The sequence below is a fragment of the Felis catus genome, chromosome E2 (assembly GCF_018350175.1).
Source record: "Felis catus isolate Fca126 chromosome E2, F.catus_Fca126_mat1.0, whole genome shotgun sequence".
Taxonomy (NCBI): Eukaryota; Metazoa; Chordata; class Mammalia; order Carnivora; family Felidae; genus Felis; species Felis catus.
This window is the reverse complement of record NC_058382.1, coordinates 44,405,457-44,422,546: the sequence shown is the minus strand read 5'-3', so window position 1 is coordinate 44,422,546 and position 17,090 is coordinate 44,405,457. Positions and strand designations below refer to the sequence as shown.

General features: G+C 40.4%; 1 protein-coding gene across 1 annotated transcript in view; it reads right to left on the bottom strand.

Moving 5' to 3' along the window:
* UTP4 (UTP4 small subunit processome component) overlaps positions 1 to 17,090 on the bottom strand; it is a 32,021-nt gene that overhangs the window by 14,279 nt on the left and 652 nt on the right. The window contains exons 2-6 of the mRNA XM_003998194.5: positions 16,334 to 16,494; positions 12,235 to 12,426; positions 11,012 to 11,096; positions 9,181 to 9,270; positions 6,350 to 6,561 (exon numbers count right to left, since the gene is read on the bottom strand). Coding sequence (XP_003998243.1) covers positions 6,350 to 6,561; positions 9,181 to 9,270; positions 11,012 to 11,096; positions 12,235 to 12,426; positions 16,334 to 16,492 — 738 coding nt within the window. The 5' untranslated portion in view covers positions 16,493 to 16,494. The remainder of the gene's footprint in view (positions 1 to 6,349; positions 6,562 to 9,180; positions 9,271 to 11,011; positions 11,097 to 12,234; positions 12,427 to 16,333; positions 16,495 to 17,090) is intronic.

Sequence of the window (17,090 nt, the reverse complement as noted above, 5' to 3'; positions counted from 1 at the left end):
AACATAATCAGTATATACATATAATGAAGTATTAGCCAGCCTTAAAAAGGGATCAAAATTGTGATAATGGTATTAATGTGGATGAACTTTGTTTGAAAACATTATGCTAGGTAAAATAACTCAGACAAAAACGGACAAATATTATATGATTCCACTTAGATTTCCTAGAATAGCAAATTCATAGGGACAGAGAGTAGAATAAAGGTTTTAAAAGGGCCTGGGAAAAGGGAGAAATAAGGAGTTACTTTTTAATGGGTACAGTTTGTGTGATGAAAAAGTTCTGAAAATGGACAGAGGTGATGGTTGCACAACACTGTGAATGTACTTAATGCCAGTGAATTGTAGTTAAAAATGGTTAAAATGGCGTATTTTCTGTTATGTACTAAACAATAAACAAAAAAAAAAGTACTGGGAATAATGGAAGAAAGACTGCAAAACTGTAGTCAAAACCTGAAGCTCATTGCCTTCTTTTTTAGGGATGAAGAGAGGGTGGGCTGAGGAGGGAGGGAAGTAGCCTGGTGGGTATCACACAAGGACCCAGGTGCCTGGTCCTCAGTTTTAGGCTCTCTCTCACCAGGATGTTGAACACTGTGATTTGTGTTAGTTTTAAAAGGTCTTAATATGTCCACAATTTTTAAAATTCCTTTGTATACTCAAAACCATTCTCATCTTAACTCCCATATAAAAAAAAAAAAAACATTTAACTTTGAGCAGGGGAAAAAAATAGGATGGATCTTTGATAAGGCAGTGATAAACCTAGGAACCTGGACCAGCAGTTAACCAATCAAACAGTACCAAGACTAGGTTAGTCAGGTAAGAAAAATGAGATATCTAAACACGTATGAACATGTAGCTGGATCAACTACACACTCGCTGTGTTAAGAACCATATATATGTCGTATAATCTCTAGTCCTTGAGTAACCTGCAAGGTTAAGTGACCATTTGCCCTACAAGGAGAAAGTGTGAATGACTTTGAAATAAATGTAAGAGGGGCGCCTGAGTGGCTCAGTCAGTTGGGTGTCCGACTTCAACTCAGGTCATGATCTCGCAGTTCATGAGTTGAAGCGCTGCATCAGGCTCTGTGCTGACAGCTCAGAGCCTGGAGCCTGCTTTGGATTCCGGGTCCCCCTCTCTCTCTGCCCCTGCCCCATTCACGCTCTGTTTCTGTCTCAAAAATAAATAAACATTAGGGGCGCCTGGGTGGCTCAGTCGGTTAAGCGGCCGACTTCGGCTCAGGTCATGATCTCGCGGTCCGTGAGTTCGAGCCCCGCGTCAGGCTCTGGGCTGATGGCTCAGAGCCTGGAGCCTGTTTCAGATCCTGTGTCTCCCTCTCTCTGACCCTCCCCTATTCATGCTCTGTCTCTCCCTGTCTCAAAAATAAATTAAAAATAAATAAATAAACATTAAAAAAAAAAAAGAAAGAAGCATAACAAATACTGGTATCCTTGTTCAGGGAGCACTTTGAATGTCTTGGAGCCAGTTTACAACTCTGTAAACTCTAGTACTGAGAGTTAGGCCAAACAAGTTTGCCTGATGGAATGCAACTGCTTAACTGCTCTGTGGACACGGAGTCTTGCAACAATTTGTAAACTCATTTCAGCATTCCTAATGGCTGTATAGAACTCTGTGTTTGTGAAATTGTCCTTTGAACTGCTTATAACATCTTACTGGTTTCCTTGTTAATGAGTTACAGAAAATCTCTGACATTTCCATTTCATGTTTGTATGAGTAATGATTTTATCTCCACCCCCCCCCCCCCCCCCGCCATCATCATTGAATAGCTCTTTACACAGGTAAGGAAACGAACTTCAAGAGGTCTACAGATACGACAAAGACACATGGCCATCTGCCTTCAAAGCCTTTGCTCTGGGCACACCACACCACCTCAATCTTGTGCCAGCTCTGTTTGAGGTAATTTGCAGGCACATGATTGTGAGAAAGAAGGAAAGCATATCTGAAGGACAGCATATAACTTAACCCAAACCAGCCTCTCCCTTTCCTGCTCTAAGGATACTACTTGAAAACCATTATCCAAGGAAGAGTGGAGATACTGAGCAGCTTAGGAACTTACACACTGTCCTCCACACCCAACTAAACAGTTTATTTATATACAAGGGGGGGGGGGGGGCGGCAGTTTGTACAAGGTCCCACCAAAAAAGAGGGACCAAAAAGACAACTCTAACTCACTCCACATCATCTTTCCCCAAAGTAGAATCATAAAAGAACCGAAAAGGAAAAAAGAAAACGCCTTTCTCAGGGCACAGAGGGAACAAACCAAGGCGAACGCTGACCTGAAAAGGGAGGGGGAAGTGTCCTAATTTAATCACAGAGTGACTGTTTCACACAGAAAAACAATCTCAAGACTGACCTCTAAATGAAAGCAAATGTTCCCTACAACTCTCTGCAGGAATCAGTACTTGCCTACTCGATAAGGGTGAAAGACATCTAAGAAGATCAAAGGACTGGGTATTTGCCACCATCCACTCTTCAGTCAATGAAAACCCATTAAAAAGATATCTAAAAATAATCAACTGTGCTGGCAAGAGAATGAATGTAGTGGAGAAAACCCTTGAAATTAGGATCAATTTCAAAAAAGATGTGAAAATGCCAATACCACACTCATTCTGTGCCAGGTACTGCACTTAGCACTCTACATGCACTACCCAATTAATCCTTCCCAAACTCTATGAAGTATGTATTACTAGCATCCCTGTTGTCACAAAGAAAGAAACTAAGATTTAGAGAGAAGCAGCTTGCCCAAGTAGCCTAAGTGCTACAGTTGGGGTTCAAAACCAAGTATGCCCTAGTTCATAGGGTATGATAAGCATTTTGAGGGCTGGAATTTGTACAATTACATTTTTCCACTAAAAAAATAAAAATAAAAAAAATACATAACAGTTTACTGACTCTCAGGCACATATTTGTCCACATTTAACTATCTTTGAAATCAGGATATCTTCTAGCTTTCAACCTAATGCATATGTATTATTTTCAGATAAAGAGCAATATCAAAACTTGCAGAATGGGTGGCACCTGGCTAGTTCAGTCGGTAGAACACGCAACTCTTCATCTCAGGGTCATGAGTTTAAGCCCCAAGTTGGGTGTGGAGCCTACTTAAAACAACAAAAACTTGCAGACTGGTTGTCAAAAACCTGAAACAAAATCTTGGGACTACAGTAGGACATCATCTACCAACACTATGGATGGCTGAGAGGCATGTGTGGGAAACATGGACCCTGATGACAGAGTTGAAAGGTGATTCAGAGTCCATCTGTACATGTGAAGAAGTTTTGGGAAAACCTTATTCACTTTATTTCATTCATACTTTCCTGGTTATATATGCACAAGACTAATATAATAAAAATGTTATGCTTTGGTCTCAAAAAGCTCTTCAATAAGAGCTATTTAGAGAATAACTATTTACAAGAATGATAATAATTTATAAGAATATGAATTCTATGTTTAAATTTTTTTTAATGTTTATTTTTGAGAGAGAGAGAAACACAGAGCATGACCGGGGGAGGGGCAGAGAGAAGGAGACACAGAATCTGAAGAAGGTTCCACTCTCTGAGCTGTCAGCACAGAGCCCGATATGGGGCTCGAACCCACGAACCACAAGATCATGACCTGAGCCAAAGTCAGATGCTCAACCGAGCCACCCAGGTGCCCCCAAATTCTCTGATTAAAAAAACATTGTGTCAGTTTAAATCATAATAGTGTGTATTACAAAATACAAATTTTACATTTCAAGAAAAGCACTGTTATAATTTAATTGGCAGTGTTTTTTCTTTCCCGTGATAACAAAATTATGGCATGTCTTACAATCATTTGTATCTAATGATTCAATGCAATACAGTAATTATAGGCACATGGTAGAAGAAAGATCAAATAGTAAAATGGTATACAGTACAAATTAAGCCTGCCTCCTGCCTGCCAGCCCCAACTTTAAAATTACCATTAGCGTTATTTTAAATATATATATATTTTTTTAACGTTTATTTATTTTTGAGACAGAGAGAGACAAAGCATGAACGGGGGAGGGTCAGAGAGAGAGGGAGACACAGAATCTGAAACAGGCTCCAGGCTCTGAGCCATCAGCCCAGAGCCCGACGCGGGGCTCGAACTCACAGACCGCGAGACCGTGACCTGAGCTGAAGTCGGACGCTTAACCGACTGAGCCACCCAGGCGCTATTACCATTAGCGTTTTAAAAAAATGTTTATTTATGGGGCGCCTGGGTGGCTCAGTCAGTTAAGCATCCAGCTTCAGCTCAGGTCAGGATCTTGCGGTTCGTGGGTTCAAGCTCCACGTCAGGCTCTGTGCTAACAGCTCAGGGCCTGGAGCCTGCTTCTGCCCCTCCTCTGCTCATGCTCTGTCTCAAAAATAAATAAAAACATTAAAAAAAATTATTTTAAATTATTATTTATTTTTGAGAGAAAGAGAGTGAGTGGGGGAGTTGCAGAGAAGAGGGGGAACAGAGGAGCGCAGGTGGGCTCTGTGCTGACAGCTGAGAGCCCAATGAGAGGCTTGAACTCACAACCTGCGAGATCATAACCTGAGCTGAGGTCAGACACTCACACCAACTGAGCCATCTAGGCGCCCCTACCATTAGCATTTTTAATCTTTTCAGAAATATTATAAGTATATATATTAGCAAAACTACATATGCAGAAAATATCAAACATAAATATCTAATACAAAATCTGCTTCTTTTCTTAATACACTACTATGTACAACTTCATGCACTATACTGTGCTACTTTTCCCCCTTAATGTATTCTCGTAATTGTTACATAGTAACAAATATCCACATCTTCCTTGGTCTTTGAAACATGTGCATAATATTTGAGTGATTACATTTTAAAAAAGCACCAGGGCACCTGGGTGGCTCGGTCAGTTAAGCTTCTGACTTCAGCTCAGGTCATGCTCTCACCGTTCGGTTCGTGAGTTCGAGCCCTGTGTCAGGCTCTATGCTGACAGCTCAGAGCCTGGAGTCTACTTCAGATTGTGTGTCTCCCTCTCTCTCACAAAAAATAAACATTACAAAAATTTTTTTAATGGCACAAAATTTAATAATTAAGTCTTAAGTTTAATAATTACAACCATTTTGGATCAAAACTCGATTTTTTTAAACATTTCTTTTTCAAAAATATTTATTTTTGAGAGAGAAAGGGAGCACTTGTGTGAGCAGGGGGAGGGCAGACAGAGGGGGACAAAGGATCTGAAGTGGCTCTGTGCTGACAGTCCAATGTAGGGCTCGAGCCCACCAACCATGAGATCATGACTTGAGCTGAAGTCAGATGCTTAACTGACTGAGCCACTCAGGTGCCCCTCAAAACTCTATTTGAAAAGGAAAATTTCTCTTGGTCATTTCAACTTGTTCTTCATTACACTTACATGTGACATCTAAATGTTTCACAGGGCTTTAAGACCCATCAAATTGGTCTCATGGAAAATCTGTGAAGTGGGATAGAAACAACTTATGGGCAAGAAAAGCCAGCATGAGTGATCTCTACTCATATTGCATGTCCACACTTAAGACACCAAACAAGCCTCAAACTAAGAAGACAAAGGATCTCGTCAGCAAATCTCGAAGTCACTTTCCATGCCCCACTGATAAAACAGCCAAAGGTTTCTGATTAAGAATTGATGTTACCAAAAGGGAAGAGGCACACTTGTTCAACACGAGTCTGCTTAAGTCTTACTAAAATAGGCAAAATTTAATATTTTCTTTTTTTTTTTAATTTTTTTTTAACGTTTATTTATTTTTGAGACAGAGAGAGAGAGAGAGCATGAACAGAGGAGGGGCAGAAAGAGAGGGAGACACAGAATCTGAAACAGGCTCCAGGCTCTGAGCTGTCAGCACAGAGCCTGACACGGGGCTCGAACTCACGGACTGTGAGATCATGATGTGAGCCGAAGTCGGAAGCTTAACCGACCCAGCCACCCAGGCGCCCCAAAATTTAGTATTTTCAAAATCATCTAATAAAATCATCTAATTTCCCAAGATAGGAAGGAGAAGAACTGCACAAAGAGGAAAATAGCACCTCTCAAGATTCTTCTAGGATACTTGTGGCCTATCTAAATCAGACTGGATTAACTGTGGGTGGGGAGTGTCTGAAGAAAACCTCCCTGCTAACTAATCTAGAGAATATTTTCTAACTAGTTTTTAAGAGAATATGAGGGTTCAAAGAAATTATGTGGGTTTCAGATGCATTTTCCTAAACTCATCTTCCTTCAATGCAACACTGAAGATTAGGGAACACCGTTTGTGTCACGTTACTGATACAGCCTTCCCTACTCATCCCCCAGGTTATACAGTAACCGTTCAAAACAGGGACCATACTCACATCAGATACGGCAATAGACTGCACATCAGCATTTGCAATGAGATGGTTCTTCACAAGTGTCCCAGTGGCTGAGTCCCAGAACTGCACCTTCCCAGCAGAGTCCACACTTATGACAGTGCCATCAGACAAGAAGGCCACGCCCCATATGATACACTTCCGCTTAGACACACCCATATACTGCCTATCCACCAGCATCTTATGAACAGCGCTCCCTGAAAAATAAGAAAAGCCCAAATTTGAATGGTACTTACCTCTTTTGTCTTCAAAACCCGCCTGTGGTAGGCATCTATTAAGTCAGCTGCCTGAGCACATAGCACAAACAGCCAGTAAACAGTAGTTATAGTAGTTGTGGTAAACTCAGTTTCGGAACACCAAAATGGTTACCTGAAGATTGTCGGGGAGAGGTGGGAGGGGTAGCTGGAGACAGAAATTTGGAGGGGCAGGGGAAGGTGAAATTGAAAGAGACATTTGAGACTTCACTTAAAACTGCCTAACTGCAGTGTGCACGATATTTGGCTCTTTTCTAAAACCCCACGGGAAAGGGGGAGAATAAAACAGTACAAAATTTGGGGAATTAAAAAAGCAAACATGGAATGGTAACTGATGTAGCAGAGTCCTAAAAGTAGTATGTCTCAAGTCAACAGTGGGGAAAGACAAGAAGCCACTTGATTTATACCATGAAATCCTTAGAAGACTTGGGAACTGCTGATGCCCAAAACTCTAGAAACAGAAGTTAAAGTGGAACTAAAAGGAGAAATTAGGTTGAAAGTAAGTTTATGAAACTTAACATCCTTCAGATACCTATCCCCTAACTAAAAAGCCAGGCAACTCCCCAACTCCACCTCAAACAAAACTGGAGACTTACTCTCTGAAGAGAAATACCAGGAACAACTGAGGGTAGGATTACAATATGGGAAATAAAGTGAAATGTTACTAACTGAATGTTGAGAACACTAGTTTTCTTCTCAGAATTTATGTGGAAAGGCATATCATCATCAAACAGGAGAATTAAAAAAACATTTCTGGGAAACATGACCAGCACAAGGAAGATGATTTAAAAAGCCAGTCTCTTTAGAGTTTTCCCAAACTAACAGTCCAGTCAGATCATTCTTCAGTGGAGCCCACGAGCAGTAAGCTCCACTCTTGTGGTGAGGAAAGCCATCACCAGACAGGTGAACAAAGCTTTAATATGAAAGGCAGAGGCCAGAGAGAATACCAGAAAAAAAATGAATACCAGAGAGAAAACAGCTAAGATGAAGAATACTTGACAAATATAATCTTGAATAGCCTTAGAAAGAGAAGGCAGTAAATAAGGAAACAAACAAAAAAGCACTATAAAAAAAAACACTCAGGAAACCAAAAAGAACTTTGGAAATGGCAGAAATGAAAAACTCAGTACAGGACTTAAAAGATAAAGATAAGGGGCACCTGGCTGGTTCAGTCAGTAGAGCGTGCAGCCCTCAATCTTGGGGTTCTGAGTTGGAGCCCCACACTGAGTACAGACAGTACCTAAAAATAAAATCTTCAAAATCAGTCCATCAACAAATGATAAAGAAAAACTCTCAGGAAACAGAATAAAAAGTCAAAGAGATGAAAAATAAGAGGGGGAGGGGCACCTGGGTGGGTCAGTGGGTTGAGTGTCCCACTCTTGATTTCGGCTCAGGTCATGATCCCAGGGTTGTGAGTCAGCTCTGTGCTGATAGCACGGAGCCTTCTTGGGGTCCTTTCTCTGCCCCACCTCTGCACGCACACACACTCTCTCTTACAAAATAAATAAATAAGCTACAAAAAAAAAATAAAAGAAGGCTCTGTGAGAGAATCATTCAAGATAAAAGCCTGGGTGGCTCAGTCAGTTAAACGTCCAACTTCAGCTCAGGTCATGACCTCATGGTTCTTGAGTTTGAGCCCCACACAGGGCTCTCTGCCATCAGCACAGAGCCCACTTCGAATTTTCTGTCTCCCTCTCTCTCTGCCCCTCCCCTGCTTGTGTGCACGCTCTCTCTCTAATAAACATCAAAAAAAAAAAAAAAAAAAGATAAAAGCGATAGAAAGAAAATCAGATTTATATGAGCCTAATTTATGCAACTGGAAGAATCTGATGAGTCAAATGTATAAATATACATTTATATATGTGCAAGTAAACATCAAAGAATTAGCTAAGAGTTACAGGTGGTCGCCTTTGAGGAGTGAAAGAAGGAATACAGGGGGACTCCTGCTTCTTTGTAACAAGCCTCAAAGAGTTCTTCTTTGACTATGCGTGTATAACAGACAATAAAAAATTTGCTTAAGCATGAAGGAAAAAGAAAAACGAGACAAACCAGATCTGTTTTACTTCCCATCTTAGATGGGAGTACAGATGGGCCTACTGAACAAGCTGAAGTCAGTCTCATCACTGAAGGATTCCATATTGCAATTTTTCAGGCCAAGAACAGAGAAAGTAGATGGTTCTCTACCTTTCTGATCTCATGCCTCACCAATTATGGTGCTAAGACCTAGTGTTCCTCAGAGAGGCACTTACTTTTACCAAGGTCTGGTATACACAAGTATTTTAACTGATCCTTCGTAGTAAATGTCTTATTGCTCCAGGGGACATTTTCAAATGAATTCTTATTATAAATAAGATAAAAAATATCCATCTGATTGAAGAAACAGGATTCCCCCAAAAGCAGCAGTAGCAATCCAAGAAAGGAGTGAAATCCATGGCTAACATCTCAGAAGGTTAAAGAGAGGTTAGGCCCTAGAGGTCAGTAAAAGCACAAGGGCTCAAGCTTTTGGAAACTAGCAATGTGAATCAAGACCCAAACCCCAAATGAACTGAGAAAAACAGTCACCTGATTTGACATCAAACACACTAATGTAGTCTATGGAGCCAGCTGCAATGTGGGTACCAGAGGGATGCCAGCTGAGACTCAGGATGCGACCTTGGGAGTTGTACAACAAAAAAAGAAAAGGACATACACATAAATACACAGTAAAGGGTAACTGAGTTCTCCTTTGACAATTACCTACAGGTATGGCGTTCTACACTCTTAGCTCTCATCTACTATGCTCTGGTGAAGGACTGTTTTATAACAGATGAGGATCAACTCTGCCCAACTCTGGAATCCATAATGAAGTATTTAATATCACTTTAATAATGTAGAAACGGTTGATGGGAGTATAAAGAAACACAACCTTTTGAGGGCGACCCCTTTTGAGAGTGACCTGTTAAGAACATAACAAAATTTAAATATGCTTATTTGGCTCAGCACTTTTACTGGGAATTAATCAAGGAGAAATACTTGTAGGAGTGTTAAAAAATATGTATATTGGAATAGTCATTGCTGTCCTGGTTGCAGTAGTGAAAAACAAAAAAATCCATCAATAGGAGCTTGGTAAATAAATTATGGAACACCATTAAATGGAATGCCATGTAGACTGGCATGACTGGCATGGAAAGATGTCTGTGATACACCAAGTGAAAAAACAAGCACAAGCACTCGTGTGTATTCATTTATATGAACATACAAACACGTCTTGAAGATTATTTCCAAAATGTTGCCTACAGAACAGAATGAGATATTTTCTCTTTCACACTTGGCTAAGCACATGAATTTTGAATAAGCATTATATCACCTTTATAATTAAAAAAGAACACCCAAGGGACACCTGGGTGGCTCAGTCAAGTAAGCGTTGATGCCTGATTTTGGCTCAGGTCATGATCACGCAGTTTGTGGGTTCAAGCCCCATGTTGGGCTCTGTGCTGACAGTGTGGAGCCTACTGGGGATTCTCACTCTCTGCACCTTCCCCAACCACTTTCTCTCTCAAAATAAACAAACTTAAAAAACAAAACACAAACAAAAAAACAAAAAACCAAGCCTGGCTGGCTCAGTTGGTGGAGCATGTAACTCTTATTCTCGGGTTGTGAGTTTGAGCCCCATGTTGGAAGTGGACGTTACTTAAAGATATTTTAAATAAAGAATATTTTTCTTTAAAAAAAAACTAAAAAAAGAACACCCAAAAGGCATTAAAAACAAAAGGGACTCTGACTAGCAGATGAAAAATATTACTAACAGACACAGAATACATGGGATAGTTATTATTTTCTAAGAGTCTGCAAGCTATGGCTCAAAGGCCAAATCAAGTCCACCAATTATTTTTATAGATAAAGCTTTACCAAAGCACAGCCATACCCATTTATTTATCTATGACTACTTTTATAGAACAAGAGAGTTGACAGAGCATATGGCCTACAAAACCTAAAATATTTACTAATCTCCTGTTTTTACAGAAATAGTTTGCCAACCCCTGCTCTAGAGGTGTCAACGGGGTGGAACATGGACAACTGTTTGCAAATTCTAGGTTTTAGTATTTATGCACTCTGTTACAACTTCAAAGAAAAAAAAGAAAAAGTGAGAACAAAGTGACTTACACAGAAACATTAGCTTTCCTACTCTGGATTTCTAGTTTACCATATTACTTAAGCAGGCAACCACCACTATGCAACGTGACAGAGAAAGCCTGAGTGGAGGATGGCTTCGAGCACATACCCTATATTGAGGTAAAGTTAGTGTGGAGAGAAAACATTACCTGGACCCATGGGAAAACAGCCCATCCCCAGTGGCACAGAAACATAACTTCTTGTTGAGGCTACTCACTGCCCCCACCAAAATGACCCTTACTTTTCTGCCGATCAAAATTTCTTTCAAACTGGATTTTGTCTGGGGTGATTTGAAATAGCTTCACAGATCCATCTTCACAGCCAACCTATTAGAGGAAAATAGAGAAGATAAGCATTTTACCTAACTAAATATATGTATTTATAAATATAAACGTTTCTTCCCTGAAGCTATCACTTGCTGCGAAAGAGAAAAGTCGTTTGTGACAGAAAAAAAAAAAATTACTGCTACCAAGAAACTGGTAGTGTATTCTTGGCAGGCTTCACATCCTAGCCAGAAAACAGGCTAATCAGTGGCCTAATTCCTGTATAGGACGTGGAATAGAAGTAGGATTTCACAGCATACCTCTGCTAGAGACCCAGAGCCTAAATAAAACACCTATTAACTATACAATGTAAATGAAGAAACATCAAGATAGTACAAATTAGTACAAATCAAACAAGAATCATAGGCTTATCCCAGAAAAATGAAACCTCTGGAAACACCCATTTTAATAAGTCTGTGTGAGGGGGGAGGGATAGTCTTCTCAGTCTGCACTCAATTTTTGAGACATTGTGGTAAAACAGTTCCACAAGTCAACTTGTGGAAGGACCTCTCAGAAGTTGTAACATACATTAGTGTGTTGTCAATCTACAGAAGAATTCCGTATTAACATGCCATATTCTGAATTGATATTTATCATAAAACATAAAGCATAATAGAACAAAAAACAGCCTCCACATCTCCCAATTCCAACTAGTTTGAGAAATACTGAACCAAACGAACCCTCTCATTTCATAAATGAATAAACAAGGTCCAAAGTGGCAGTAGAAATGATGTAAAAAAAAACAAGAGATTTTTTAAAGTTTTTTTGGTTGTTGTTTTTCGAGAGAGTGTGCTTAAGTGGGGAAGAGGTGGAGAGAGAGGAAGAATCCCAAGCAGGATCCAAGCTGTCAATGCAGAACCTGACACAGGGCTCAAACTCACGAACTATGAGATCATGACCTGAGCTGAAATCAAGACTCAGACGTTTAACCGACCAAGCCATCCAGCTGCCCCAGGACAAGAGATTTTTAATTCCCAATATCAATTCCAATCTTGCATCATGGTTGCTGGAATCCACTTCAGAATGGAGTTGCTACATGTCATAATATAACTTAACTTTACTCTCTTGTAAACACAGGGAAGAATGTTTAAGTGAGCACAAGAGAATTCTTGCTTTAAATTACCAATAGCTGCTTACTGACCAAAAGTTGAGAGCCACAGGGGCTGACAGCCATGCTCCAAATGGGTCCTCCAAAGGCATCCATGGCATATTTGATGTTTAATGCCTGCAAATCATACTCGATAATCTCTCCATTGAGTCCACCACTGAAGAGTCGCTGTCCTTTTGCCCAACACAGAGCTTCTGTAGCCCGAGACTCATGACCTGGAAAAAACTACAGAAACGCCATAACATGTCAACCCACATTGAATTTATCAGCTAACAGCACTGAATGGTCACAGGCAACAACGTCAAAACTAAAAACACTTGCCTAGAAATGACTACATGGGGTTTTGTTCTACCAGAAGATCATGTCTATTAATATTTTCATTTTTTAGATTCAAATTTTAGTTACCTATACAGTTGGTTTCCTTTTCCCAGGACTTGTCCTCCAAACCTTTTCAAAAGAATAAAGTTTGTATCCAACTGTATTTGATATATGCAATTTTTTACAAAATCAGTGTAAATATCTTGATTAGGTGATGGTTTCACAGTACACATGTATGTCAGAGTTATCAATGTATACACTTTAAATTTTTTTAAGTTTATTTATTTTGAGAGACAGAGAAAGAAGAGTGCATGCACACGTGGGAGCAGAAAGAATTCAAAGCAGGGCCCCCATGGTTAGTGTAGAACCCGATGCAGGGCTTAAACACACGAACCGTGACCTCATGACCTGAGGGAAAATCAAGAGTCAGACGCTTAACCAACTGAGCCACCCAGGTGCCCCTTGACACGTATACTTTAAAATTTTTTTTTTTTTTTTTTCAACGTTTATTTATTTTTGGGACAGAGAGAGACAGAGCATGAACGGGGGAGGGGCAGAGAGAGAGGGAGACACAGAATCGGAAACAGGCTCCAGGCTCTGAACCATCAGCCCAGAGCCCGATGCGGGGCTCGAACTCACGGACCGCAAGATCGTGACCTGGCTGAAGTCGGACGCCCAACCGACTGCGCCACCCAGGCGCCCCTTGACACGTATACTTTAAATACATGTTTATTGTGTCAATTTTACCTATAAAAAGTTTTTTTAAAAATAAAACAAATGGATGCCCGGCTGGCTCAGTTGGAAGAACATGTGACTCTTGAATTGAGGGTTGTGGGTTTGCGCCCCACCTCCAACTTCTCATTCAAGTCTCAGAATCTTTTTTTTTTAAGATTATTATTTTTTTTTAATTTTAAGTTTTTATTTATTTTGAGAGAGAGAGAACGAGCAGAGGAGGGGCAAAGAGAGACGGGGACAGAGAATCCCAAGCGGGCTCGGCACTGTCAGCGCAGAGCCTGATGTAGGGCTTGAACCCACAAACTGTGAGATCGTGACCTGAGCCGAAATCAAGAGTCAGCTACTTAACTATCAAGTCTCAGATTTTTTTTTTAATGTTTATTTATTTTTGAGACAGAGAGAGACAGAGCATGAACGGGGGAGGGTCACAGAGAGAGGGAGACATAGAATCTGAAGCAGGCTCCAGGCTCTGAACTGTCAGCACAGAGCCCGATGTGGGGCTCGAACTCACAGATTGTGAGATTGTGACCTGAACCAGAGTTGGAAGCTCAACCGACTGAGCCATCGAGGCGCCCCTGAAGTCTCAGATTTCTAAGTGCTTTATGAGCACTTATAAAGGTTTCATGTAGGGTCTCTTGGGTTGTTTAGTTGGTTAAGCGTCTGACTCTGGATTTTAGCTCAGGTCATGATCTCATGGTTCGTTGAGTTCGAGCCCTACATCAGCCTCTGAGCTAGCAGTGTGGAGCCTGTTTGGGCCTCTCTCTGATCCTCCCCTGCTTGCTCTCTCGCTCTCAAAATAAGTAAATAAACTTTAGGAAAAAAAGAAGTTTTCATATATATCAAGACACTTTATTCTTATGTCTGCTCAGCACAAAAAGCACTGAGTAGGTACAATTTTTCTTCTCTTTACTTGAAAGGACACAAGTACTTGTGGGTTAAGGGGCTTGCCCAAAGTGCCACAGTCAAATATGAAGAGAACATTTTAATTCTTATTCCAAGCCCCTACTCTTTTCACTCTAACGGACAAAGTTTTTTCTTGTTCTGAGAGTGATTAAGAAGTAGGGAAGGGACTATTGAAAAAGCAAAATACTAAGTTAATTATTGTTGAAATAAGAACAGATGAGAAAAAATAGGAGACATTCAGTAAAGAATAACTGACATATTCACTAAATAAACATGAACTCAGGAGTGGTTCTGCACTAGACACTTGCTAAATGCTGGGAATAATGTCATCAATATCACCCACATGGTCCCTGTTTTCACAAAATTTGAAGTTCAATGGGGAAGAAAAACATTAAACAAATGTACATACTATTATGTAATTGTAATTGTCATAAATGATAAGAAAAACCACAGGGTGCGACAAGCATATACCACAGCACATTTTTCACAGCATAGAATGTGACTTATTTATGGTAATCAGCAATTTTTTTAACTTTCTTTTTAAGTTTATTTATTTTGAGAGAAAGAATGCATGCATAGGGGAGGGCCAGACAGAGAAGGAGAGCAATTCCCAAGCAGGCTCCGTGCTGTCATCACAGAGCCCATGGCAGGGATCGATCTTGTGAACCCTGAGATCATGAACTGAGCCAAAATCAAAAGTCGGACGCTTAGCTGACCGAGCCACACAGGCACCCCAATTTTTTTTTTAACTTCTTAGTTCTTCAGGGGTCAACTCAGTAAGTCATCCCTTTCCAGGATTCCTAAACCCACATCATCAGAGTAAAAGCACCTCTCCACTAAGATTCTAGGCCTGTGCTTAGCTTTTTTTTTTTTTTAAGTTTATTTATTTGGAAAGAGAAAGGGGACACCCATGTGCGTGCATGAGCAGGGAAGGGCAGAAAGAGAGGGAGTATGAAAACCCCAAGCAGGTTCCACACCGTCAATGTGGAGCCTGATATGGGGCTTGATCCCACGAACTGTGAGATCCTGACCTGAGCCAAAATTAGAGTCTGATGTAAACAGACTGAGCCACCTAGACTGCTCTGGTACTTAGCTTTATCATAAAATTTACCTACTCTTTGAAAACTGTATACTTCTATTTCCCCACTGGACTTTGAGCTCCTTCAATGTAGGGCCTCTGACATTTGTCATAATGCCTAATACTTGCCACTCATCACTCATTCATTTAGAAACAATTACAGGATGCCTTAATTCCAAGTATTAAACTGCTGGGCACTAAATTCATGCATTTATCCATGTACCCATTCATAGGCATCCACTCAGTGCTTAGGGCAATACATTCATTAATGTAAAATCAATTATTTTGTTGCACCTGCAATCAGTAATCAGTACTTTTGAAAAATATGCTGCTATAAAAGCTCTCTGCATACACCCAAATGGTATTTTACTTTTACTCCCAATTATAGGCAGTTCAGTCTACATTCTCTCAGATGAACTTAGAAATCCATCTTCCTACCATCGTCACCAAAAAGTTTGATATTAAAATGTTTCTGGGCACCTGGGTGGCTCAGTCGGTTAAGCGTCTGATTCTTGATTTCAGCTCAGGTCATGACCTCAGGGTTTGTGAGATGGAGCTCTGCAACAGGCTCTGTGGTGACACCACAGAGCCTGCTTGGGAGTCTTTCTCTCCTCTCTGACCCTTCCCCGCCCATGCGCTCTTTCTCTCTCTCTCAAAAAATAAATTAAAAAACTTAAGAAAAAAAAAAAAGGATTCATCGTTTCTTCTGAATTGACAATGAAATAGGTACTGACAACCCCAGCAGGAAATTCCACCTTACCAAAGTTGCACTGGTGCAGAGACTGATTATAAAGCAATGGGTCTTGACAATTTCCCTTTTTTGTTGTGCTCCAAAGATCCAGCAAACCTCAGTTTCCAACAGACAGTGGGCCACCATAATTTATAGGTTTCTTTCTAACCAACGTTATAGATCAAAACTCTGAGCTCAGTCAAGAGATTGCATATTTACTACACATGTTATATAGTTCTAAATAACCCAGAGAGAGTACAGTCACTTTCTTTTGAAGTCCTTCAACACAAAAGACATACACGTTGTAGAATTCAACTTAGTAAGAAAATTAACTCAGCAACACCAAATCAGGCTTCCAAATGACTTACTTTTTCCTGAAAGTAGTTTGCTGACAAGTTATAAATTTCCACAGTGCCATCTGTTCGTGAAACAGCCAATCTGTTTGACTGGTTATTGTAAGCCACACAGCGGATCCCTGACGGAACATAATTAAAGAAACGTACTCGATGGACCTTAAATTCACCCATTCCTGGAGGGGCGGGGGGGAGAGGAAAAAGAGTCATTATTGTGAAACGTTAACACCAGTGTGTCGCCTGTATTGTTCCTCACTATTGTTAACAGCAGTATATCACATGTATTATTATCGCCATCCTGTATGGAAGGGTGTAACTGTACCTGAGATTCACTTCTGAATATCTAACTAATGATGCTTTCACACACCCCCCCCCGCAAGAACCTATCAAACTATTTCCAGAAGCTCAGGATGCTTCAGCAGAAAAATTAAAAGATCGACACACAGAGCATTCCCCAGACTCCTAACAATCCTGCCAATTACCTGAAGAAAAGTACTCTGGGAAAGAAGAATGACAAAATACTGAACATAACCTCATTCTCTAATTGGGTGTGCGCACTTTAAGGAAGGGAGGCACATAGAGTTGACCGGTTGTATTCGAGGCAGAAACTAAGGTACTCCTGGAAAACACCACTAATACTCGCAAAAAGCAAGAAATATTGACAGCCTAAATGGGTCTCTCAAAGCCCGGTCCACAGAATTTCTGCATCAAAACCATATGGAAAAAACGGCTTTTAAAAATGCAGGACTCTGGGTCCTACTCCACAGCTCCA